Source organism: Anarhichas minor, unplaced genomic scaffold (assembly GCF_050575085.1).
Source record: "Anarhichas minor isolate MPS153535 unplaced genomic scaffold, ASM5057508v1 ptg000040l, whole genome shotgun sequence".
NCBI classification, from domain to species: Eukaryota; Metazoa; Chordata; class Actinopteri; order Perciformes; family Anarhichadidae; genus Anarhichas; species Anarhichas minor.
The window spans coordinates 3,889,501-3,917,089 of record NW_027466486.1 but is presented as its reverse complement, the minus strand read 5'-3'; the positions used below and the strand labels follow the sequence as shown (position 1 = coordinate 3,917,089).

Sequence of the window (27,589 nt, the reverse complement as noted above, 5' to 3'; positions counted from 1 at the left end):
ATTCTATCTTTCCTATGGAGGGTTTTTAATGGATTATCTGCATGGTTTAAGGTTTTTAAGGGGTAACAATCCCTTAAAGAGACTTTCAATTTCAATCAAAGTCAGGGCTTCATCCCAAAGTTGTGTTTATGGATGAATGAATAATATGATTCTGCTTTTTGTCAAAAAGATCTCTGAATACGAATAGTTCCATCAAGTGTTCCCTAAACATCAGTGTGATCTCCATCAGCAGCAGCTGAAGGTTAAAACTCCTCTGCTGCTCTGATACATTACAGCAGTTTCATTCTTCCTCCAAAAAAAGAACCAAACATGTGTCACTCTGAGAGCTTTTGTCCAGTTCGGACTGATTTTCTCCTCTGAGAAAATTGATGAATTGTCTTCATGAAACAGACTGATCCTCGTTCAGTTTGTTTGGCTCATTCAAGACAGGCTTTTCACAATAAGAGAAACCTTTATGAAACAGGCCTCTGAGGGTTGACAGAAGGAAAAGACAATTCAGTCCAGGAGGGATTCAAACCAACAACCTTCAGACTGTAAAATTCCTTCTCAATCAGCTGAGCTATCAGAAACATATAAGATGTACTGAGTGCACACAGAATAATTACAATCATATATAATGTCAGCGTGAATCCGTTTCAGTGTGAAGTCTGTAAACTTTGTTTCTCTGCAAGATGATGGAGATAAAGTTTCTACAGATTCAGTCCGATATTCTTCCTCGGTCTGGTTCTTTGGGTTGATCGGTGCTGGAAATGGTTCAGTGGTTAAAGACACTGACTGGAGATGTCGGGACATGGAAACATGGGATTGAACTCCGACTCAGGCAATCTGATGTAAGTGACTCAGGATGTGTGTATGCTTCATCATCTGCATGCTTTCACTGTCAATCGGCACATTTTAAGGGATAACAATCCCTAAAAGCTAAAAGGTTCTTAGAATGTACCAAATAATATTACAGGTCACGCTGTGGTTTGGGACAGAGACACAAGAACAGTCAGTAGTTTGTCTAAACACAAAGGCTTCAGAGTCAAAAGCAAAATAGTTTTTGGCCATAAATGAGAAACAAAAGGTGTGATTGGCTTCGAGGCAGCTGTCTGACTGAACCAAGGTCAGGCTGATAATGCAGCAACCAAAGCTGAGGAAGAAGACGTCCCTGCTGCAATCTGACAATTGTGAAAATAATACTTTGAGGTGAGAAGCAGAGATCACAATAAGGTTTGTGCTTGGTGAGGTTACTGTCAGCTCTGTGCTCAGTGGTCTGTGTCAGAGTCTCTTCCTCTTCAGCAGCTGCAGTCGGTTCCTGCTGTTACAGCTCAGAGTCTCTGCAGTCTGACTGAGGGAGGTTTTTGTACGACTATAAATCACTGTGTGAACACAGGGTTACTGTGGTAACTCTGACAGTAATAAACTGCTGCATCTTCATTCTGAACTCCACTGATGGTCAAAGTGAAGTCAGAGCTTCTTCCACTGCCACTAAACCGAGCTGGTGTTCCTGATTCACGTGTGCTGGCAAATCTTATGAGGAGCTTTGGAGGCTGTCCAGATTTCTGTTGGTACCAGAACATAAATTGACCGTTGTAAGAGTCTGAATAAACAGCCGGGTTGGTCTTACAGGTGAGAGTGACAGTGGATCCTGGACTAGATGTCACTACTGGAGGCTGAGTCACAGTCACCTGACCGCTGCATCCTGCAGACAAAAACAAATCATTCATTAATCAGCAGAAATAAATGAGAGAAAAGGCAACACGTCATGTTTGAAGAGTTGCTGAGTGAATGAACCTGTGAAACAGCAGCAGGCCAGCGTCCAGATGAGGATGGTGATCAGAGTCATGGTGGTTGTGGTTCCTGCTGTGCTGACTGACAGATCTGAGTCCTGCAGTGTTGAACTCACAGGACTATAAAGCTTCTGAGTTCACTGGAGGATCAGCTGACGATGCAAAGCCTCCTCTCTATGGAAATGATTTCTCTGCTCTCAACAGACTGAAGGCAACGTGGGACACAAAACCAGGAGGAATACTGCTCAGTTTAACACAATCTATGATCTTAATGGAATAAAAGAAAATGTTTATATGAGAAGAGCAGATGAGGATTTAAGGATACGTTTGTTTTCACTGTGGTTGGTATCATGTGTGTGTTTGTCTGCATTTCATTTACTGACAGGGTTTACTCTGCATGAGTAACACATTTAAATTCTGATTAATATGAGTTTGTTAATTATCAATATTAAAAAGAATCAAGTTCATTTAACCATAAACTGATATAAAACTGTGAAAAAATGACTTTGTTACACGGAGACTGTAATTGTTTCTCTGTCAGGTTTAGAAAAGTCAAGAAAAATGTAATAATTGATTTAATTTATATGATCATTTTAATCCATATCATTAGAAAAACATTTTAGACTCAAGAAAATATATATTGTTATGCATTGTTATGTATTGTTATGTATTGTTATGAAAAGCAGAGAGTGTTTCAGAGGATAGATGTTTGTTCACAGAGCAGGAGGTTTTTGTACGGCCACTTAATGAGTTTGTATCACTGTGGTACACTTTTGGTGGAGGAACCAAACTCATCATTTACTGTAAGTATACCAGATTCATAATTTCTACAACATGAAATGTTATACTAACTTTTTCATCAGAATGTAATGAAACACAGTTATGTTGGATAATTTATATGTTTTGGATATTTTTTGCCATCTATTAAGCTTGGATAATGTCATATTTTAGAGATTAATATTCTTTTGGTTTCATATATGATGTTTATTGTGACATATGATCAGAAAAATATGTATATTTTATCCAATTAAATGTGTTTCACAAAGTTTAGTAAAAAATATTGTCTATCTTTTGACATTCAGAAAAGACCATGTTATCTATGTTATTTTAATTTGTAACATTTAAACAGCCGTTAGATATAAAATCTAATGTGCCTTTAAAACTAATGAGTGAGTTTATTTGTACATTCAGCGTCGCTGCAGTTTGCGTTCACAGTTCGTTGGTTTAAAGCGGTGAAAGGAAGTGAAACAGACGACAAAGTCTTTAACTGTTTACAGATGTTACATTGTTTTCAACAAGAAAATCATCTACGGGATGAAATATTTTCTATCAAACATAATATTAAAGATATGAACATTTAATGTAAAGTTAATTAATTGAACTTGTCCATTACATTAACATCTAAGTCATGTTGTATATTTTTCTATAAGTTTTAGTGATTAGTGATCAGTGCCACAGTAGAAGATATAATTAGGTTTCACCATTTAGTTTAGTTTGTTGAACCCTCATTTCTTCCCACGTCTCCTCTCCTCTGTCTGATCACAGCACACAGCTAACCCACAGTGGTGTTAACCTCTGTCATGTATCATAACTGTCTCATAGCTGTCTGTCCCACACTGGACGTTAATCTGTTCCTTGTGTGTCTCTGCTCTCCTCTCCAGCTGGCCCCATGGTCAGGCCCTCGGTCTCTCTGCTTCCCCCCTCCTCTGAGCAGCTCTCCGGGGGCTCGGCCACGCTGACCTGCCTGCTGTCTGGCTACTCTCCTCAGGGAGCCGTGGTGAGCTGGCAGGTGGACGACACGGAGGTGACAGAGGGGGTCCTGAGCAGCTCAGAGGAGGAGAAGAGCGGACGCTACAGCAGCAGCAGCACCCTGAGCCTGAGCCGGGAGCGCTGGATGGAAGGAGAGCTGTACTCCTGCAGGGTCCTCCATCATGACCACAGCCAGACCCAGTCCCTCCACAGGAGCCAGTGTGAGGGCTAGAGGAGCAGGCTGAAGCCCAGGACGGGAGCTCTGTGTGGGGGGAGCAGGAGGAGCACACCTGCTGCTCTGATCGATATCAGTTTGTAATTTAAAGCTTTGTGTTGCAGAGAACAACACTGCTGTAAAGTGTTGGACAACAACAACTTAGAGAGTAATGTTCAGCAGCTAGATGTGAGTGTGTTTCATAACTGTCATGTTAATGATTGATGTTGTTGCTAATAAAAGCTTTCACTGATGAATAACATGATGAAGTGTTTGGTCTTTTATCTTATGAAGAGGAGTAAGAAATTAAATAGTTTATTAACTTTAAAATGATGCTCCTCTCTGTTTGAAATGAAAAACTTTGGATTCATCATGTGAATATTAATGTAATTATTTGATTGTTTCTTTTTTTAAATGAACTCAAAAGAAGATATTAATACAAGAAAGGAAATAATTCATATTTGTATCATGATGAAATAAAAAGGATTTTGTGAATATGTGATAGAGGAGCAGTAAATATAAGCAGAACATGAAGTGGTGTCATTACATTTAAAATAATGCTTTTCTTGAATTATTAGTGTGAATATGTAGTGAGTGCTTGGTGAGGTTACTGTCAGCTCTGTGCTCAGTGGTCTGTGTCAGAGTCTCTTCCTCTTCAGCAGCTGCAGTCGGTTCCTGCTGTTACAGCTCAGAGTCTCTGCAGTCTGACTGAGGGAGGTTTTTGTACGACTACAAATCACTGTGTGAACACGCTAGCACTGTTTATTTCATGATAACTCTGACAGTAATAAACTGCTGCATCTTCAGCCTGAACTCCACTGATGGTCAAAGTGAAGTCAGAGCTTCTTCCACTGCCACTAAACCGAGCTGGTGTTCCTGATTCACTTGTGCTGGCATATCTTATGAGGAGCTTTGGAGGCTGTCCAGATTGATGTTGATACCAGAACATAGCGTCATCTCCATCATCATCTCTGTAAACAGGTTTACTAGTCTTACAGGTGAGAGTGACAGTGGATCCTGGACTAGATGTCACTACTGGAGGCTGAGTCACAGTCACCTGACCGCTGCATCCTGCAGACAAAAACAAATCATTCATTAATCAGCAGAAATAAATGAGAGAAAAGGCAGCACGTCATGTTTGAAGAGTTGCTGAGTGAATGAACCTGTGAAACAGCAGCAGGCCAGTGTCCAGATGAGGATGGTGATCAGAGTCATGGTGGTTGTGGTTCCTGCTGTGCTGACTGACAGATCTGAGTCCTGCAGTGTTGAACTCACAGGACTATAAAGCTTCTGAGTTCACTGGAGGATCAGCTGACGATGCAAAGCCTCCTCTCTATGGAAATGATTTCTCTGCTCTCAACAGACTGAAGGCAACGTGGGACACAAAACCAGGAGGAATACTGCTCAGTTTAACACAATCTATGATCTTAATGGAATAAAAGAAAATGTTTATATGAGAAGAGCAGATGAGGATTTAAGGATACGTTTGTTTTCACTGTGGTTGGTATCATGTGTGTGTTTGTCTGCATTTAATTTACTGACAGGGTTTACTCTGCATGAGTAACACATTTAAATTCTGATTAATGTGAGTTTGTTAATTATCAATATTAGAAAGAATCATGTTCATTTAACCATAAACTGATATAAAACTGTGAAAAAATGACTTTGTTACACGGAGACTGTAATTGTTTCTCTGTCAGGTTTAGAAAAGTCAAGAAAAATGTAAAAATTGATTTAATTTATATGATCATTTTAATCCATATCATTAGAAAAACGTTTTAGACTCAAGAAAATATATATTGTTATGTATTGTTATGTATTGTTATGCATTGTTATGAAAAGCAGAGAGTGTTTCAGTGGATAGATGTTTGTTCACAGAGCAGGAGGTTTTTGTACGGCCACTTAATGAGTTTGTATCACTGTGGTGGACTTTTGGTGGAGGAACCAAACTCATCATTGACTGTAAGTACCAGAGATTTCTATTTTATAACAATATATATAAAATATAACTTAAAACAAATATTGTACAAGACTCAGATCAAGATCAGTCTTTTTATGTTGTTCATTATTTTTTGTTATTTTATCAAGCTGATCTCACAAACTGAGAAGAAACTTTACGGAAATGTAAAAGATATTCATTCTTGCATGTTATTTAATTTAAAGAGAGGTTAAATAACTCATATATTTTCAATTTAATATTCTATTTTCATTGAAACTTTAGCCTGCATGCTTAGTATTCAATATAAGTAACATTTGGTCAATTCAGACTTTTCATTCTCAAAACATGTACATAATATAAAACATATATTATACATTTCTTTTAATCAGTTCATTTGAAAATATGAAATAATGTGATGATTTAAAATGTGCTGTGGATTCCTGTTCAACACATGATTTTATCAGTAAATGCAGCTTATCTTTGTGTTCACGGTTCATTCATTTTACATGTAGTGAAAAGGAAGTGAAAGAAACAGATGACGATGGTTTTAACTGTATTCACATGAGTTTTTAAACTGTCAGTTATTCTCTGTCAAACATTATAAAACACACATGAAGATGTTTCAGTAATCGTTATCGATTAACCTTTTTAGTTACATTTACACTTGAATCATGTGGCCGATGGTCTGATACGGAGTGATTTATGAGTGCAACAGGAACACAACTTATTCTGTTTAATTTGAACAAATGTGAGAAATGAACAGGATGTTATTTTATCTTCATTACAAGCCTTCATTCTTATTCTTTTATCTTTTCTCCCCTCTCTCTCATCCCCCCTCTCTCTCCTCCAGTGGGCATGGTGCGGCCCACCCTGACCGTCCTCCCCCCCTCCAGAGAGGAGCTGCAGCAGGGCACAGCCACACTGGTGTGTCTGGCCAGCGGGGGCTTCCCCTCAGCCTGGAGTCTGGGCTGGAAGGTGGGGGGCAGCAGCAGCTCCTCAGGGGTGTCACGCAGCCTGGAGGTCCTGGGGACGGACGGCCACTACAGCTGGAGCAGCACCCTGAGCCTCCCTGCAGACCAGTGGAGGAAGGCGGGCTCAGTGAGCTGTGAGGCCAGTCTGAATGGACAGAGCCCTGTCACTCAAACCCTGGACCCTGACCTCTGCTCAGAGTAGAGCTTCAGCAACACTTCCTGTGTGGAAATGAAGCTGCTTCTTTGATAGAGATCTGGATGAAGCTACAGATCTCCTCTGTTTCACAGCTCTCTACTCAGTGTTTTAGTGTGTATGTTGCTTTCTGATACTGATCTTCTGCATATTCTTCTTCACTTTTCAAATTAAACTGAATTATAGATTTTCACTCCAAGATGAACTGGTGATTAATCAACAATGTGACATGGACATTTAACTATAAATAAAACTGTGGATTATAATGATTCAGTGTCTTTGTATTTATTTTATAATATATTCTCACTTAAAAACATATCTTAATGATCATTTCAGTAACCTGATATACCTGATAAGAGGTATTAAATAGATATTTTGTTTCTTGGACTGTTGTTATAGTGTTATAAGCAGCCTTCATTAGCTCTACAGTTAAGGATTGTTTTTAATATCAGAGGCTATGGTCCAACAATAATCTAACCTCCCCAGTTTATTCATAAAGAGACTGAATGAACTGACAAGAATATTAGTTTAGTTTTAATGTGTATAGAAGAGCGTCTGTGAGTTTGTTTCAGTTTTATTTAGATTCATGGTGGTTCTGCTTGATGACTCTCGTGTTCACTGGACCAGTTCTCCTCATCACAGTCTCTCCACCAACTCTCTGCACCTGCAGCCGGCCGTTTTCACTTCTATCAAACTGAAGGAGGTTTTTGTACGGCTCTAAATCACTGTGTGAACACTCCACCACCATGGTAGCCCAGACAGTAGTAATCTCCAGCATCTTCAGCCTGAACACCTCTGATGGTTAAAGTGTAGTCAGAACCAGATCTACTGCCACTGAATCGAGACGGAGTTCCGGAGAAGAGAGTTGATGAAGAGTATATGAGAAGTTTGGGAGCCTCTCCAGGTTTCTGAAGGTACCAAGCGAGAGTGCTGCCAATATTCGAACTCCCTGTGGCGCTGATGGTCACAGTCCCTCTAAGACTGACAGACTTGGATTTGTCAGTCTGAGTCAGAAAATTGTTTGCAGAAGTCTCTGAAGGGAAAAATGAAATGTGACCTTCAGAAGAAATGTTGGATATCTCAACAACATGGAGCATTAGTTCAAATTATAATATTAAGAAGAAAATAAAGACAGAAAGAAAACCGGATCCAAACATGAAAAGGACAGAAACTGAACCACACATAAAATATTCCTATAATGTCAGATACATTTTCAAAATCTCTCACCCTGACACAGAAAAGCCAACATGACAATCATTGACAACTTCATCCTGATGCAGTTTTCAGTGTGAGTGCATGAGAACAGTTCAGACTTTCTGTGACATGAGAACTTAAAGCTGTGAGGAGCAGTGATGCATTCAAATAATGCAAAATACATTTAAGAAGGCAAACACACATCTGTCCTTGTGAAACTGAAAGGGAGAGATGAGGTGGAGTAAGTGGAGGCTACATCTTTCTGTGGACTGATTAAGAACATGAAGAAGCTTCTGACTCTCTGTTCCTCTTCTCTCTGCTGGTTCTGTCTTTGTAAACTGTCCCAAAGGCCTTTACGCTCGTTAGACGCAGTCTGCCCTCTGCTGGCTTTCCAGGTTCACAACAACTCCAGATTGACATGACATTGATTTTGTATTTGGTCCTTAGCTCTTCTCAATATCATGTATGCCAATCTATGACACTGACGGACTCAGAAGGTCTGATCATGTTTGAAAACAAACGGAGCAATAGAGTCCTCTGGATACTGCTATGGTAGATCAAATATAATAAAGTTCCCTTCCAGCTGAGAAAATGAAAAATGAAAATGAGAAATGAGAAAATGTGCCAATTAAGGTTTATATTTTAATTTGAGCCAATTCTATCTTTCCTATGGAGGGTTTTTAATGGATTATCTGCATGGTTTAAGGTTTTTAAGGGGTAACAATCCCTTAAAGAGACTTTCATTTTCAATCAAAGTCAGGGCTTCATCCCAAAGTTGTGTTTATGGATGAATGAATAATATAATTCTGCTTTTTGTCAAAAAGATCTCTGAATACGAATAGTTCCATCAAGTGTTCCCTAAACATCAGTGTGATCTCCATCAGCAGCAGCTGAAGGTTAAAACTCCTCTGCTGCTCTGATACATTACAGCAGTTTCATTATTCCTCCAAAAAAAGAACCAAACATGTGTCACTCTGAGAGCTTTTGTCCAGTTCGGACTGATTTTCTCCTCTGAGAAAATTGATGAATTGTCTTCATGAAACAGACTGATCCTCGTTCAGTTTGTTTGGCTCATTCAAGACAGGCTTTTCACAATAAGAGAAACCTTTATGAAACAGGCCTCTGAGGGTTGACAGGAGGAAAAGACAATTCAGTCCAGGAGGGATTCAAACCAACAACCTTTAGACTGTAAAATTCCTTCTCAATCAGCTGAGCTATCAGAAACATATAAGATGTACTGAGTGCACACAGAATTATTAGAATCATATATAATGTCAGCGTGAATCCGTTTCAGTGTGAAGTCTGTAAACTTTGTTTCTCTGCAAGATGATGGAGATAAACTTTCTACAGATTCAGTCCGATATTCTTCCTCGGTCTGGTTCTTTGGGTTGATCGGTGCTGGAAATGGTTCAGTGGTTAAGGACACTGACTGGAGATGTCGGGACATGGAAACGTGGGATTGAAATCCGACTCAGGCAATCTGAGGTAAGTGACTCAGGATGTGTGTATGCTTCATCATCTGCATGCTTTCACTGTCAATCGGCACATTTTAAGGGATAACAATCACTAAAAGCTAAAAGGTTCTTAGAATGTACCAAATAATATTACAGGTCACGCTGTGGTTTGGGACAGAGACACAAGAACAGGCAGTAGTTTGTCTAAACACAAAGGTTTCAGAGTCAAAAGCAAAATAGTTTTAGGCCATAAATGAGAAAAAAAAGGTGTGATTGGCTTCGAGGCAGCTGTCTGACTGAACCAAGGTCAGGCTGATAATGCAGCAACCAAAGCTGAGGAACAAGACGTCCCTGCTGCAATCTGACAATTGTGAAAATAATACTTTGAGGTGAGAAGCAGAGATCACAATAAGGTTTGTGCTTGGTGAGGTTACTGTCAGCTCTGTGCTCAGTGGTCTGTGTCAGAGTCTCTTCCTCTTCAGCAGCTGCAGTCGGTTCCTGCTGTTACAGCTCAGAGTCTCTGCAGTCTGACTGAGGGAGGTTTTTGTACGACTACAAATCGCTGTGTGAACACTCCACCACTGTGGTAACTCTTACAGTAATAAACTGCTGCATCTTCAGCCTGAACTCCACTGATGGTCAAAGTGAAGTCAGAGCTGCTTCCACTGCCACTAAACCGAGCTGGTGTTCCTGATTCACTTGTGCTAGCAAATCTTATGAGGAGCTTTGGAGGCTGTCCAGATTTCTGTTGGTACCAGAACATACATTGACCATAAGAAGAGGATGAATAAACAGCCGGGTTGGTCTTACAGGTGAGAGTGACAGTGGATCCTGGACTAGATGTCACTGCTGGAGGCTGAGTCACAGTCACCTGACCGCTGCATCCTGCAGACAAAAACAAATCATTCATTAATCAGCAGAAATAAATGAGAGAAAAGGCAGCACGTCATGTTTGAAGAGTTGCTGAGTGAATGAACCTGTGAAACAGCAGCAGGCCAGCGTCCAGATGAGGATGGTGATCAGAGTCATGGTGGTTGTGGTTCCTGCTGTGCTGACTGACAGATCTGAGTCCTGCAGTGTTGAACTCACAGGACTATAAAGCTTCTGAGTTCACTGGAGGATCAGCTGACGATGCAAAGCCTCCTCTCTATGGAAATGATTTCTCTGCTCTCAACAGACTGAAGGCAACGTGGGACACAAAACCAGGAGGAATACTGCTCAGTTTAACACAATCTATGATCTTAATGGAATAAAAGAAAATGTTTATATTAGAAGAGCAGATGAGGATTTAAGGATACGTTTGTTTTCACTGTGGTTGGTATCATGTGTGTGTTTGTCTGCATTTCATTTACTGACAGGGTTTACTCTGCATGAGTAACACATTTAAATTCTGATTAATATGAGTTTGTTAATTATCAATATTAAAAAGAATAATGTTCATTGAACCATAAACTGATATAAAACTGTGAAAAAATGACTTTGTTACACGGAGACTGTAATTGTTTCTCTGTCAGGTTTAGAAAAGTCAAGAAAAATGTAATAATTGATTTAATTTATATGATCATTTTAATCCATATCATGAGAAAACCATTTTAGACTCAAGAAAATATATATTGTTATGTATTGTTACATATTGTTATGCATTGTTATGAAAAGCAGAGAGTGTTTCAGAGGATAGATGTTTGTTCACAGAGCAGGAGGTTTTTGTACGGCCACTTAATGAGTTTGTATCACTGTGGTACACTTTTGGTGGAGGAACCAAACTCATCATTTACTGTAAGTATACCAGATTCATTATTTCTACAACATGAAATGTTATACTAACTTTTTCATCAGAATGTAATGAAACACAGTTATGTTGGATAATTTATATGTTTTGGATATTTTTTGCCATCTATTAAGCTTGGCTAATGTCATATTTTAGAGATAAATATTCTTTTGGTTTCATATATGATGTTTATTGTGACATATGATCAGAAAAATATGTATACTTTATCCAATGAAATGTGTTTCACAAAGTTTAGTAAAAAATATTGTCTATCTTTTGACATTCAGAAAAGACCATGTTATCTATGTTATTTTAATTTGTAACATTTAAACAGCCGTTAGATATAAAATCTAATGTGCCTTTAAAACTAATGAGTGAGTTTATTTGTACATTCAGCGTCGCTGCAGTTTGCGTTCACAGTTCGTTGGTTTAAAGCGGTGAAAGGAAGTGAAACAGACGACAAAGTCTTTAACTGTTTACAGATGTTACATTGTTTTCAACAAGAAAATCATCTACGGGATGAAATATTTTCTATCAAACATAATATTAAAGATATGAACATTTAATGTAAAGTTAATTAATTGAACTTGTCCATTACATTAACATCTAAGTCATGTTGTATATTTTTCTATAAGTTTTAGTGATTAGTGATCAGTGCCACAGTAGAAGATATAATTAGGTTTCACCATTTAGTTTAGTTTGTTGAACCCTCATTTCTTCCCACGTCTCCTCTCCTCTGTCTGATCACAGCACACAGCTAACCCACAGTGGTGTTAACCTCTGTCATGTATCATAACTGTCTCATAGCTGTCTGTCCCACACTGGACGTTAATCTGTTCCTTGTGTGTCTCTGCTCTCCTCTCCAGCTGGCCCCATGGTCAGGCCCTCGGTCTCTCTGCTTCCCCCCTCCTCTGAGCAGCTCTCCGGGGGCTCGGCCACGCTGACCTGCCTGCTGTCTGGCTACTCTCCTCAGGGAGCCGTGGTGAGCTGGCAGGTGGACGACACGGAGGTGACAGAGGGGGTCCTGAGCAGCTCAGAGGAGGAGAAGAGCGGACGCTACAGCAGCAGCAGCACCCTGAGCCTGAGCCGGGAGCGCTGGATGGAAGGAGAGCTGTACTCTTGCAGGGTCCTCCATCATGACCACAGCCAGACCCAGTCCCTCCACAGGAGCCAGTGTGAGGGCTAGAGGAGCAGGCTGAAGCCCAGGACGGGAGCTCTGTGTGGGGGGAGCAGGAGGAGCACACCTGCTGCTCTGATCGATATCAGTTTGTAATTTAAAGCTTTGTGTTGCAGAGAACAACACTGCTGTAAAGTGTTGGACAACAACAACTTAGAGAGTAATGTTCAGCAGCTAGATGTGAGTGTGTTTCATAACTGTCATGTTAATGATTGATGTTGTTGCTAATAAAAGCTTTCACTGATGAATAACATGATGAAGTGTTTGGTCTTTTATCTTATGAAGAGGAGTAAGAAATTAAATAGTTTATGAACTTTAAAATGATACTCCTCTCTGTTTGAAATGAAAAACGTTGGATTCATCATGTAAATATTAATGTAATTATTTGATTGTTTCTTTTTAATTAACTCAAAAGAAGATATTAACACAAGAAAGGAAATAATTCATATTTGTATCATGATGAAATAAAAAGGATTTTGTGAATATGTGATAGAGGAGCAGTAAATATAAGCAGAACATGAAGTGGTGTCATTACATTTAAAATAATGCTTTTCTTGAATTATTAGTGTGAATATGTAGTGTGTGCTTGGTGAGGTTACTGTCAGCTCTGTGCTCAGTGGTCTGTGTCAGAGTCTCTTCCTCTTCAGCAGCTGCAGTCGGTTCCTGCTGTTACAGCTCAGAGTCTCTGCAGTCTGACTGAGGGAGGTTTTTGTACGACTATAAATCACTGTGTGAACACAGGGTTACTGTGGTAACTCTGACAGTAATAAACTGCTGCATCTTCAGTCTGAACTCCACTGATGGTCAAAGTGAAGTCAGAGCTTCTTCCACTGCCACTAAACCGAGCTGGTGTTCCTGATTCACTTGTGCTGGCAAATCTTATGAAGAGCTTTGGAGGCTGTCCAGATTTTTGTTGGTACCAGAACATATATTGACCGTAAGAAGAGGATGAATAAACCGCTTGGCTGGTCTTACAGGTGAGAGTGACAGTGGATCCTGGACTAGATGTCACTACTGGAGGCTGAGTCACAGTCACCTGACCGCTGCATCCTGCAGACAAAAACAAATCATTCATTAATCAGCAGAAATAAATGAGAGAAAAGGCAGCACGTCATGTTTGAAGAGTTGCTGAGTGAATGAACCTGTGAAACAGCAGCAGGCCAGCGTCCAGATGAGGATGGTGATCAGAGTCATGGTGGTTGTGGTTCCTGCTGTGCTGACTGACAGATCTGAGTCCTGCAGTGTTGAACTCACAGGACTATAAAGCTTCTGAGTTCACTGGAGGATCAGCTGACGATGCAAAGCCTCCTCTCTATGGAAATGATTTCTCTGCTCTCAACAGACTGAAGGCAACGTGGGACACAAAACCAGGAGGAATACTGCTCAGTTTAACACAATCTATGATCTTAATGGAATAAAAGAAAATGTTTATATTAGAAGAGCAGATGAGGATTTAAGGATACGTTTGTTTTCACTGTGGTTGGTATGATGTGTGTGTTTGTCTGCATTTCATTTACTGACAGGGTTTACTCTGCATGAGTAACACATTTAAATTCTGATTAATATGAGTTTGTTAATTATCAATATTAGAAACAATCATGTTCATTTAACCATAAACTGATATAAAACTGTGAAACAATGACTTTGTTACACGGAGACTGTAATTGTTTCTCTGTCAGGTTTAGAAAAGTCAAGAAAAATGTAATAATTGATTTAATTTATATGATCATTTTAATCCATATCATTAGAAAAACATTTTAGACTCAAGAAAATATATATTGTTATGTATTGTTACATATTGTTCTGTATTGTTATGAAAAGCAGAGAATGTTTCAGAGGATAGATGTTTGTTCACAGAGCAGGAGGTTTTTGTACGGCCACTTAATGAGTTTGTATCACTGTGGTGGACTTTTGGTGGAGGAACCAAACTCATCATTTACTGTAAGTACCAGATTCATTATTTCTACAACATGAAATGTTATACTAACTTTTTCATCAGAATGTAATGAAGCACAGTTATGTTGGATAATTTATATGTTTTGGATATTTTTTGCCATCTATTAAGCTTGGCTAATGTCATATTTCAGAGATAAATATTCTTTTGGTTTCATATATGATGTTTATTGTGACATATGATCAGAAAAAGATGTATATTTTATCCAATTAAATGTGTTTCACAAAGTTTAGTAAAAAATATTGTCTATCTTTTGATATTCAGAAAAGACCATGTTATCTATGTTATTTTAATTTGTAACATTTAAACAGCCGTTAGATATAAAATCTAATGTGCCTTTAAAACTAATGAGTGAGTTTATTTGTACATTCAGCGTCGCTGCAGTTTGCGTTCACAGTTCGTTGGTTTAAAGCGGTGAAAGGAAGTGAAACAGACGACAAAGTCTTTAACTGTTTACAGATGTTACATTGTTTTCAACAAGAAAATCATCTACGGGATGAAATATTTTCTATCAAACATAATATTAAAGATATGAACATTTAATGTAAAGTTAATTAATTTAACTTGTCCATTACATTAACATCTAAGTCATGTTGTATATTTTTCTATAAGTTTTAGTGATTAATGATCAGTGCCACAGTAGAAGATATAATTAGGTTTCACCATTTAGTTTAGTTTGTTGAACCCTCATTTCTTCCCACGTCTCCTCTCCTCTGTCTGATCACAGCACACAGCTAACCCACAGTGGTGTTAACCTCTGTCATGTATCATAACTGTCTCATAGCTGTCTGTCCCACACTGGACGTTAATCTGTTCCTTGTGTGTCTCTGCTCTCCTCTCCAGCTGGCCCCATGGTCAGGCCCTCGGTCTCTCTGCTTCACCCCTTCTCTGAGCAGCTCTCCGGGGGCTCGGCCACGCTGACCTGCCTGCTGTCTGGCTACTCTCCTCAGGGAGCCGTGGTGAGCTGGCAGGTGGACGACACGGAGGTGACAGAGGGGGTCCTGAGCAGCTCAGAGGAGGAGAAGAGCGGACGCTACAGCAGCAGCAGCACCCTGAGCCTGAGCCGGGAGCGCTGGATGGAAGGAGAGCTGTACTCCTGCAGGGTCCTCCATCATGACCACAGCCAGACCCAGTCCCTCCACAGGAGCCAGTGTGAGGGCTAGAGGAGCAGGCTGAAGCCCAGGACGGGAGCTCTGTGTGGGGGGAGCAGGAGGAGCACACCTGCTGCTCTGATCGATATCAGTTTGTAATTTAAAGCTTTGTGTTGCAGAGAACAACACTGCTGTAAAGTGTTGGACAACAACAACTTAGAGAGTAATGTTCAGCAGCTAGATGTGAGTGTGTTTCATAACTGTCATGTTAATGATTGATGTTGTTGCTAATAAAAGCTTTCACTGATGAATAACATGATGAAGTGTTTGGTCTTTTATCTTATGAAGAGGAGTAAGAAATTAAATAGTTTATTAACTTTAAAATGATGCTCCTCTCTGTTTGAAATGAAAAACTTTGGATTCATCATGTAAATATTAATGTAATTATTTGATTGTTTCTTTTTAATTAACTCAAAAGAAGATATTAATACAAGAAAGGAAATAATTCATATTTGTATCATGATGAAATAAAAAGGATTTTGTGAATATGTGATAGAGGAGCAGTAAATATAAGCAGAACATGAAGTGGTGTCATTACATTTAAAATAATGTTTTTCTTGAATTATTAGTGTGAATATGTAGTGAGTGCTTGGTGAGGTTACTGTCAGCTCTGTGCTCAGTGGTCTGTGTCAGAGTCTCTTCCTCTTCAGCAGCTGCAGTCGGTTCCTGCTGTTACAGCTCAGAGTCTCTGCAGTCTGACTGAGGGAGGTTTTTGTACGACTACAAATCACTGTGTGAACACGGTAGCACTGTTTATATAATGATAACTCTGACAGTAATAAACTGCTGCATCTTCAGCCTGAACTCCACTGATGGTCAAAGTGAAGTCAGAGCTGCTTCCACTGCCACTAAACCGAGCTGGTGTTCCTGATACACGTGTGCTGGCATATGTTATGAGGAGCTTTGGAGGCTGTCCAGATTGATGTTGATACCAGAACATAGCGTCATCTCCATCATCATCTCTGAAAACAGGTTTACTAGTCTTACAGGTGAGAGTGACAGTGGATCCTGGACTAGATGTCACTACTGGAGGCTGAGTCACAGTCACCTGACCGCTGCATCCTGCAGACAAAAACAAATCATTCATTAATCAGCAGAAATAAACGAGAGAAAAGGCAGCACGTCATGTTTGAAGAGTTGCTGAGTGAATGAACCTGTGAAACAGCAGCAGGCCAGCGTCCAGATGAGGATGGTGATCAGAGTCATGGTGGTTGTGGTTCCTGCTGTGCTGACTGACAGATCTGAGTCCTGCAGTGTTGAACTCACAGGACTATAAAGCTTCTGAGTTCACTGGAGGATCAGCTGACGATGCAAAGCCTCCTCTCTATGGAAATGATTTCTCTGCTCTCAACAGACTGAAGGCAACGTGGGACACAAAACCAGGAGGAATACTGCTCAGTTTAACACAATCTATGATCTTAATGGAATAAAAGAAAATGTTTATATTAGAAGAGCAGATGAGGATTTAAGGATACGTTTGTTTTCACTGTGGTTGGTATGATGTGTGTGTTTGTCTGCATTTAATTTACTGACAGGGTTTACTCTGCATGAGTAACACATTTAAATTCTGATTAATATGAGTTTGTTAATTATCAATATTAAAAAGAATCATGTTCATTTAACCATAAACTGATATAAAACTGTGAAAATATGACTGTCACACGGAGACTGTAATTGTTTCTCTGTCAGGTTTAGAAAAGTCAAGAAAAATGTAATAATTGATTTAATTTATATGATCATTTTAATCCATATCATTAGAAAAATGTTTTAGACTCAAGAAAATATATATTGTTATGTATTGTTACATATTGTTATGTATTGTTATGAAAAGCAGAGAGTGTTTCAGAGGATAGATGTTTGTTCACAGAGCAGGAGGTTTTTGTACGGCCACTTAATGAGTTTGTATCACTGTGGTGGACTTTTGGTGGAGGAACCAAACTCATCATTGACTGTAAGTACCAGAGATTTCTATTTTATAACAATATATATAAAATATAACTTGAAACAAATATTGTACAAGACTCAGATCAAGATCATGTTTGTAGGTTATTAATTATGTTTGTTATTTTATCAAGCTGATCTCACAAACTGAGAAGAAACTTTACGGAAATCTAAAAGATATTCATTCTTGCATGTTATTAAATTTAAAGAGAGATTAAATAACTCATATATTTTTTATATAATATTCAATTTTCTTTGAAACTTTAGCCTGCATGCTTAGTATTCAATATAAATAACATTTGGTCAATTCAGACTTTTCATTCTCAAAACATGTACATAATATAAAACATATATTAGAATTTGTTTTAATCAATTAGTTTGAAAATATCAAATAATGTGATGATTTAAAATGTGCTGTGGATTCCTGTTCAACACATGATTTTATCAGTAAATGCAGCTTATCTTTGTGTTCACGGTTCATTCATTTTACATGTAGTGAAAAGGAAGTGAAAGAAACAGATGACGATGGTTTTAACTGTATTCACATGAGTTTTTAAACTGTCAGTTATTCTCTGTCAAACATTATAAAAAATACGAAGATGTTTCAGTAATCGTTATCGATCCTTTTTAGTTACATTTACACTTGAATCATGTGGCCGATGGTCTGATACGGAGTGATTTATGAGTGCAACAGGAACACAACTTATTCTGTTTTATTTGAACAAATATGAAAAATTAACAGGATGTTAATTTATCTTTATTACAAGCCTTCATTCTTATTCTTTTATCATTTCTCCCCTCTGTCTCATCCCCCCCTCTCTCTCCTCCAGTGGGCATCGTGCGGCCCACCCTGACCGTCCTCCCCCCCTCCAGAGAGGAGCTGCAGCAGGGCACAGCCACACTGGTGTGTCTGGCCAGCGGGGGCTTCCCCTCAGCCTGGAGTCTGGGCTGGAAGGTGGGGGGCAGCAGCAGCTCCTCAGGGGTGTCACGCAGCCTGGAGGTCCTGGGGACGGACGGCCACTACAGCTGGAGCAGCACCCTGAGCCTCCCTGCAGACCAGTGGAGGAAGGCGGGCTCAGTGAGCTGTGAGGCCAGTCTGAATGGACAGAGCCCTGTCACTCAAACCCTGGACCCTGACCTCTGCTCAGAGTAGAGCTTCAGCAACACTTCCTGTGTGGAAATGAAGCTGCTTCTTTGATAGAGATCTGGATGAAGCTACAGATCTCCTCTGTTTCACAGCTCTCTACTCAGTGTTTTAGTGTGTATGTTGCTTTCTGATACTGATCTTCTGCATATTCTTCTTCACTTTTCAAATTAAACTGAATTATAGATTTTCACTCCAAGATGAACTGGTGATTAATCAAAAATGTGACATGGACATTAAACTATAAATAAAACTGTGGATTATAATGATTCAGTGTCTTTGTATTTATTTTATAATATATTCTCACTTAAAAACATATCTTAATGATCATTTCAGTAACCTGATATACCTGATAAGAGGTATGAAATAGATATTTGGTTTCTTGGACTGTTGTTATAGTGTTATAAGCAGCCTTCATTAGCTCTACAGTTAAGGATTGTTTTTAATATCAGAGGCTATGGTCCAACAATAATCTAACCTCCCCAGTTTATTCATAAAGAGACTGAATGAACTGACAAGAATATAAGTTTAGTTTTAATGTGTATAGAAGAGCGTCTGTGAGTTTGTTTCAGTTTTATTTAGATTCATGGTGGTTCTGCTTGATGACTCTCGTGTTCACTGGACCAGTTCTCCTCATCACAGTCTCTCCACCAACTCTCTGCACCTGCAGCCGGCCGTTTTCACTTCTATCAAACTGAAGGAGGTTTTTGTACGGCTCTAAATCACTGTGTGAACGCTCCTCCATGAGCACCCAGACAGTAGTAATCTCCAGCATCTTCAGCCTGAACACCTCTGATGGTTAAAGTGTAGTCAGAACCAGATGTACTGCCACTGAATCGAGACGGAGTTCCAGAGAAGAGAGTTGATGAAGAGTATATGAGAAGTTTTGGAGCCTGTCCAGGTTTCTGAAGGTACCAACTGAGATCAGCACCAATGTTCGAACTCCCTGTGGCGCTGATGGTCACAGTCCCTCTAAGACTGACAGACTTGGATTTGTCAGCCTGAGTCAGAAAATTGTTTGCGGAAGTCTCTGAAGGGAAAAATGAAATGTGACCTTCAGAAGAAATGTTGGATATCTCAACAACATGGAGCATTAGTTCAAATTATAATATTAAGAAGAAAATAAAGACAGAAAGAAAACCGGATCCAAACATGAAAAGGACAGAAACTGAACCACACATAAAATATTCCTATAATGTCAGATACATTTTCAAAATCTCTCACCCTGACACAGAAAAGCCAACATGACAATCATTGACAACTTCATCCTGATGCAGTTTTCAGTGTGAGTGCATGAAAACAGTTCAGACTTTCTGTGACATGAGAACTTAAAGCTGTGAGGAGCAGTGATGCATTCAAATAATGCAAAATACATTTAAGAAGGCAAACACACATCTGTCCTTGTGAAACTGAAAGGGAGAGATGAGGTGGAGTAAGTGGAGGCTACATCTTTCTGTGGACTGATTAAGAGCATGAAGAAGCTTCTGACTCTCTGTTCCTCTTCTCTCTGCTGGTTCTGTCTCTGTAAACTGTCCCAAAGGCCTTTACGCTCGTTAGACGCAGTCTGCCCTCTGCTGGCTTTCCAGGTTCACAACAACTCCAGATTGACATGACATTGATTTTGTATTTGGTCCTTAGCTCTTCTCAATATCATGTATGCCAATCTATGACACTGACGGACTCAGAAGGTCTGATCATGTTTGAAAATAAACGGAGCAATAGAGTCCTCTGGATACTCCTATGGTAGATCAAATATAATAAAGTTCCCTTCCAGCAGAGAAAATGAAAAATGAAAATGAGAAATGAGAAAATGTGCCAATTAAGGTTTATATTTTTATTTGAGCCAATTCTATTTTTCCTATGGAGGGTTTTTAATGGATTATCTGCATGGTTTAAGGTTTTTAAGGGGTAACAATCCCTTAAAGAGACTTTCAATTTCAATCAAAGTCAGGGCTTCATCCCAAAGTTGTGTTTATGGATGAATGAATAATATAATTCTGCTTTTTGTCAAAAAGATCTCTGAATACGAATAGTTCCATCAAGTGTTCCCTAAACATTAGTGTGATCTCCATCAGCAGCAGCTGAAGGTTAAAACTCCTCTGCTGCTCTGATACATTACAGCAGTTTCATTCTTCCTCCAAAAAAAGAACCAAACATGTGTCACTCTGAGAGCTTTTGTCCAGTTCGGACTGATTTTCTCCTCTGAGAAAATTGATGAATTGTCTTCATGAAACAGACTGATCCTCGTTCAGTTTGTTTGGCTCATTCAAGACGGGCTTTTCACAATAAGAGAAACCTTTATGAAACAGGCCTCTGAGGGTTGACAGAAGGAAAAGACAATTCAGTCCAGGAGGGATTCAAACCAACAACCTTCAGACTGTAAAATTCCTTCTCAATCAGCTGAGCTATCAGAAACATATAAGATGTACTGAGTGCACACAGAATAATTAGAATCATATATAATGTCAGCGTGAATCCGTTTCAGTGTGAAGTCTGTAAACTTTGTTTCTCTGCAAGATGATGGAGATAAAGTTTCTACAGATTCAGTCCGATATTCTTCCTCGGTCTGGTTCTTTGGGTTGATCGGTGCTGGAAATGGTTCAGTGGTTAAAGACACTGACTGGAGATGTCGGGACATGGAAACGTGGGATTGAACTCCGACTCAGGCAATCTGAGGTAAGTGACTCAGGATGTGTGTATGCTTCATCATCTGCATGCTTTCACTGTCAATCGGCACATTTTAAGGGATAACAATCCCTAAAAGCTAAAAGGTTCTTAGAATGTACCAAATAATATTACAGGTCACGCTGTGGTTTGGGACAGAGACACAAGAACAGTCAGTAGTTTGTCTAAACACAAAGGCTTCAGAGTCAAAAGCAAAATAGTTTTAAGCCATAAATGAGAAAAAAAAGGTGTGATTGGCTTCGAGGCAGCTGTCTGACTGAACCAAGGTCAGGCTGATAATGCAGCAACCAAAGCTGAGGAACAAGACGTCCCTGCTGCAATCTGACAATTGTGAAAATAATACTTTGAGGTGAGAAGCAGAGATCACAATAAGGTTTGTGCTTGGTGAGGTTACTGTCAGCTCTGTGCTCAGTGGTCTGTGTCAGAGTCTCTTCCTCTTCAGCAGCTGCAGTCGGTTCCTGCTGTTACAGCTCAGAGTCTCTGCAGTCTGACTGAGGGAGGTTTTTGTACGACTACAAATCACTGTGTGAACACGTTACCACTGTGGTAACTCTGACAGTAATAAACTGCTGCATCTTCAGTCTGAACTCCACTGATGGTCAAAGTGAAGTCAGAGCTTCTTCCACTGCCACTAAACCGAGCTGGTGTTCCTGATTCACGTGTGCTGGCAAATCTTATGAGGAGCTTTGGAGGCTGTCCAGATTTCTGTTGGTACCAGAACATATATTGACCATAAGAAGAGTCTGAATAAACAGCTTGGCTGGTCTTACAGGTGAGAGTGACAGTGGATCCTGGACTAGATGTCACTAATGGAGGCTGAGTCAGAGTCACCTGACCGCTGCATCCTGCAGACAAAAACAAATCATTCATTAATCAGCAGAAATAAATGAGAGAAAAGGCAGCACGTCATGTTTGAAGAGTTGCTGAGTGAATGAACCTGTGAAACAGCAGCAGGCCAGCGTCCAGATGAGGATGGTGATCAGAGTCATGGTGGTTGTGGTTCCTGCTGTGCTGACTGACAGATCTGAGTCCTGCAGAGTTGAACTCACAGGACTATAAAGCTTCTGAGTTCACTGGAGGATCAGCTGACGATGCAAAGCCTCCTCTCTATGGAAATGATTTCTCTGCTCTCAACAGACTGAAGGCAACGTGGGACACAAAACCAGGAGGAATACTGCTCAGTTTAACACAATCTATGATCTTAATGGAATAAAAGAAAATGTTTATATTAGAAGAGCAGATGAGGATTTAAGGATACGTTTGTTTTCACTGTGGTTGGTATCATGTGTGTGTTTGTCTGCATTTAATTTACTGACAGGGTTTACTCTGCATGAGTAACACATTTAAATTCTGATTAATATGAGTTTGTTAATTATCAATATTAAAAAGAATCAAGTTCATTTAACCATAAACTGATATAAAACTGTGAATAAATGACTTTGTTACACGGAGACTGTAATTGTTTCTCTGTCAGGTTTAGAAAAGTCAAGAAAAATGTAATAATTGATTTAATTTATATGATCATTTTAATCCATATCATTAGAAAAACATTTTAGACTCAAGAAAATATATATTGTTATGTATTGTTACATATTGTTATGTATTGTTATGAAAAGCAGAGAGTGTTTCAGAGGATAGATGTTTGTTCACAGAGCAGGAGGTTTTTGTTCGGCCACTTAATGAGTTTGTATCACTGTGGTTGACTTTTGGTGGAGGAACCAAACTCATCATTTACTGTAAGTACCAGATTCATTATTTCTACAACATGAAATGTTATACTAACTTTTTCATCAGGATGTAATGAAACACATTTATGTTGGATAATTTATATGTTTTGGATATTTTTTGCCATCTATTAAGCTTGGCTAATGTCATATTTTAGAGATAAATATTCTTTTGGTTTCATATATGATGTTTAATGTGACATATGATCAGAAAAATATGTATATTTTATCCAATTAAATGTGTTTCACAAAGTTTAGTTAGAAATATTGTCTATCTTTTGACATTCAGAAAAGACCATGTTATCTATGTTATTTTAATTTGTAACATTTAAACAGCCGTTAAATATAAAATCTAATGTGCCTTTAAAACAAATGAGTGAGTTTATTTGTACATTCAGCGTCGCTGCAGTTTGCGTTCACAGTTCGTTGGTTTAAAGCGGTGAAAGGAAGTGAAACAGACGACAAAGTCTTTAACTGTTTACAGATGTTACATTGTTTTCAACAAGAAAATCATCTACGGGATGAAATATTTTCTATCAAACATAATATTAAAGATATGAACATTTAATGTAAAGTTAATTAATTTAACTTGTCCATTACATTAACATCTAAGTCATGTTGTATATTTTTCTATAAGTTTTAGTGATTAGTGATCAGTGCCACAGTAGAAGATATAATTAGGTTTCACCATTTAGTTTAGTTTGTTGAACCCTCATTTCTTCCCACGTCTCCTCTCCTCTGTCTGATCACAGCACACAGCTAACCCACAGTGGTGTTAACCTCTGTCATGTATCATAACTGTCTCATAGCTGTCTGTCCCACACTGGACGTTAATCTGTTCCTTGTGTGTCTCTGCTCTCCTCTCCAGCTGGCCCCATGGTCAGGCCCTCGGTCTCTCTGCTTCCCCCCTCCTCTGAGCAGCTCTCCGGGGGCTCGGCCACGCTGACCTGCCTGCTGTCTGGCTACTCTCCTCAGGGAGCCGTGGTGAGCTGGCAGGTGGACGACACGGAGGTGACAGAGGGGGTCCTGAGCAGCTCAGAGGAGGAGAAGAGCGGACGCTACAGCAGCAGCAGCACCCTGAGCCTGAGCCGGGAGCGCTGGATGGAAGGAGAGCTGTACTCCTGCAGGGTCCTCCATCATGACCACAGCCAGACCCAGTCCCTCCACAGGAGCCAGTGTGAGGGCTAGAGGAGCAGGCTGAAGCCCAGGACGGGAGCTCTGTGTGGGGGGAGCAGGAGGAGCACACCTGCTGCTCTGATCGATATCAGTTTGTCATTTAAAGCTTTGTGTTGCAGAGAACAACACTGCTGTAAAGTGTTGGACAACAACAACTTAGAGAGTAATGTTCAGCAGCTAGATGTGAGTGTGTTTCATAACTGTCATGTTAATGATTGATGTTGTTGCTAATAAAAGCTTTCACTGATGAATAACATGATGAAGTGTTTGGTCTTTTATCTTATGAAGAGGAGTAAGAAATTAAATAGTTTATTAACTTTAAAATGATGCTCCTCTCTGTTTGAAATGAAAAACGTTGGATTCATCATGTAAATATTAATGTAATTATTTGATTGTTTCTTTTTTTAAATGAACTCAGAAGAAGATATTAATACAAGAAAGGAAATAATTCATATTTGTATCATGATGAAATAAAAAGGATTTTGTGAATATGTGATAGAGGAGCAGTAAATATAAGCAGAACATGAAGTGGTGTCATTACATTTAAAATAATGCTTTTCTTGAATTATTAGTGTGAATATGTAGTGAGTGCTTGGTGAGGTTACTGTCAGCTCTGTGCTCAGTGGTCTGTGTCAGAGTCTCTTCCTCTTCAGCAGCTGCAGTCGGTTCCTGCTGTTACAGCTCAGAGTCTCTGCAGTCTGACTGAGGGAGGTTTTTGTACGACTACAAATCACTGTGTGAACACGTGAGCACTGTTTATATAATGATAACTCTGACAGTAATAAACTGCTGCATCTTCAGCCTGAACTCCACTGATGGTCAAAGTGAAGTCAGAGCTGCTTCCACTGCCACTAAACCGAGCTGGTGTTCCTGATTCACGTGTGCTGGCAAATCTTATGAGGAGCTTTGGAGGCTGTCCAGATTTCTGTTGGTACCAGAACATACATTGACCATAAGTAGAGTGTGAATAAACAGCTTGGCTGGTCTTACAGGTGAGAGTGACAGTGGATCCTGGACTAGATGTCACTACTGGAGGCTGAGTCACAGTCACCTGACCGCTGCATCCTGCAGACAAAAACAAATCATTCATTAATCAGCAGAAATAAATGAGAGAAAAGGCAGCACGTCATGTTTGAAGAGTTGCTGAGTGAATGAACCTGTGAAACAGCAGCAGGCCAGCGTCCAGATGAGGATGGTGATCAGAGTCATGGTGGTTGTGGTTCCTGCTGTGCTGACTGACAGATCTGAGTCCTGCAGTGTTGAACTCACAGGACTATAAAGCTTCTGAGTTCACTGGAGGATCAGCTGACGATGCAAAGCCTCCTCTCTATGGAAATGATTTCTCTGCTCTCAACAGACTGAAGGCAACGTGGGACACAAAACCAGGAGGAATACTGCTCAGTTTAACACAATCTATGATCTTAATGGAATAAAAGAAAATGTTTATATTAGAAGAGCAGATGAGGATTTAAGGATACGTTTGTTTTCACTGTGGTTGGTATGATGTGTGTGTTTGTCTGCATTTAATTTACTGACAGGGTTTACTCTGCATGAGTAACACATTTAAATTCTGATTAATATGAGTTTGTTAATTATCAATATTAAAAAGAATCATGTTCATTTAACCATAAACTGATATAAAACTGTGAATAAATGACTTTGTTACACGGAGACTGTAATTGTTTCTCTGTCAGGTTTAGAAAAGTCAAGAAAAATGTAATAATTGATTTAATTTATATGATCATTTTAATCCATATCATGAGAAAAACGTTTTAGATTCAAGAAAATATATATTGTTATGCATTGTTATGAAAAGCAGAGAGTGTTTCAGTGGATAGATGTTTGTTCACAGAGCAGGAGGTTTTTGTACGGCCACTTAATGAGTTTGTATCACTGTGGTGGACTTTTGGTGGAGGAACCAAACTCATCATTTACTGTAAGTACCAGATTCATTATTTCTACAACATGAAATGTTATACTAACTTTTTCATCAGAATGTAATGAAGCACAGTTATGTTGGATAATTTATATGTTTTGGATATTTTTTGCCATCTATTAAGCTTGGCTAATGTCATATTTCAGAGATTAATATTCTTTTGGTTTCATATATGATGTTTATTGTGACATATGATCAGAAAAAGATGTATATTTTATCCAATTAAATGTGTTTCACAAAGTTTAGTAAAAAATATTGTCTATCTTTTGATATTCAGAAAAGACCATGTTATCTATGTTATTTTAATTTGTAACATTTAAACAGCCGTTAGATATAAAATCTAATGTGCCTTTAAAACTAATGAGTGAGTTTATTTGTACATTCAGCGTCGCTGCAGTTTGCGTTCACAGTTCGTTGGTTTAAAGCGGTGAAAGGAAGTGAAACAGACGACAAAGTCTTTAACTGTTTACAGATGTTACATTGTTTTCAACAAGAAAATCATCTACGGGATGAAATATTTTCTATCAAACATAATATTAAAGATATGAACATTTAATGTAAAGTTAATTAATTGAACTTGTCCATTACATTAACATCTAAGTCATGTTGTATATTTTTCTATAAGTTTTAGTGATTAATGATCAGTGCCACAGTAGAAGATATAATTAGGTTTCACCATTTAGTTTAGTTTGTTGAACCCTCATTTCTTCCCACGTCTCCTCTCCTCTGTCTGATCACAGCACACAGCTAACCCACAGTGGTGTTAACCTCTGTCATGTATCATAACTGTCTCATAGCTGTCTGTCCCACACTGGACGTTAATCTGTTCCTTGTGTGTCTCTGCTCTCCTCTCCAGCTGGCCCCATGGTCAGGCCCTCGGTCTCTCTGCTTCCCCCCTCCTCTGAGCAGCTCTCCGGGGGCTCGGCCACGCTGACCTGCCTGCTGTCTGGCTACTCTCCTCAGGGAGCCGTGGTGAGCTGGCAGGTGGACGACACGGAGGTGACAGAGGGGGTCCTGAGCAGCTCAGAGGAGGAGAAGAGCGGACGCTACAGCAGCAGCAGCACCCTGAGCCTGAGCCGGGAGCGCTGGATGGAAGGAGAGCTGTACTCCTGCAGGGTCCTCCATCATGACCACAGCCAGACCCAGTCCCTCCACAGGAGCCAGTGTGAGGGCTAGAGGAGCAGGCTGAAGCCCAGGACGGGAGCTCTGTGTGGGGGGAGCAGGAGGAGCACACCTGCTGCTCTGATCGATATCAGTTTGTCATTTAAAGCTTTGTGTTGCAGAGAACAACACTGCTGTAAAGTGTTGGACAACAACAACTTAGAGAGTAGTGTTCAGCAGCTAGATGTGAGTGTGTTTCATAACTGTCATGTTAATGATTGATGTTGTTGCTAATAAAAGCTTTCACTGATGAATAACATGATGAAGTGTTTGGTCTTTTATCTTA

At 39.5% G+C, this 27,589-nt stretch overlaps 8 gene segments (V, D, J or C); 7 read left to right on the top strand and 1 right to left on the bottom strand.

Annotated features, from left to right (window-relative positions):
• The window catches only part of LOC142968697 (Ig kappa chain V-III region MOPC 63-like), a 75,294-nt gene that overhangs the window by 35,637 nt on the left and 12,068 nt on the right, over positions 1-27,589 (bottom strand).
• LOC142968708 (Ig kappa chain C region, B allele-like) lies at positions 2,120-3,997 on the top strand. The segment is given in 2 exon segments: positions 2,120-2,575; positions 3,434-3,997. A coding segment is annotated over 1 exon segment (312 nt).
• Positions 5,259-7,107, top strand: LOC142968699 (immunoglobulin lambda constant 1-like). The segment is given in 2 exon segments: positions 5,259-5,697; positions 6,525-7,107. A coding segment is annotated over 1 exon segment (318 nt).
• Positions 10,330-12,684, top strand: LOC142968705 (Ig kappa chain C region, B allele-like). The segment is given in 2 exon segments: positions 10,330-11,262; positions 12,121-12,684. A coding segment is annotated over 1 exon segment (312 nt).
• On the top strand, positions 13,603-15,792 carry LOC142968216 (Ig lambda-2 chain C region-like). The segment is given in 3 exon segments: positions 13,603-13,672; positions 14,253-14,372; positions 15,229-15,792. Coding segments are annotated over 3 exon segments (510 nt in total).
• Positions 17,364-18,890, top strand: LOC142968215 (immunoglobulin lambda constant 1-like; the record flags this gene model as incomplete). The annotated part of the segment is given in 2 exon segments: positions 17,364-17,487; positions 18,308-18,890. Coding segments are annotated over 2 exon segments (447 nt in total), but the record flags the coding sequence as incomplete, so codon positions are not given.
• Positions 22,607-24,462, top strand: LOC142968703 (Ig kappa chain C region, B allele-like). The segment is given in 2 exon segments: positions 22,607-23,042; positions 23,899-24,462. A coding segment is annotated over 1 exon segment (312 nt).
• On the top strand, positions 25,928-27,565 carry LOC142968701 (Ig kappa chain C region, B allele-like). The segment is given in 2 exon segments: positions 25,928-26,142; positions 26,999-27,565. A coding segment is annotated over 1 exon segment (312 nt).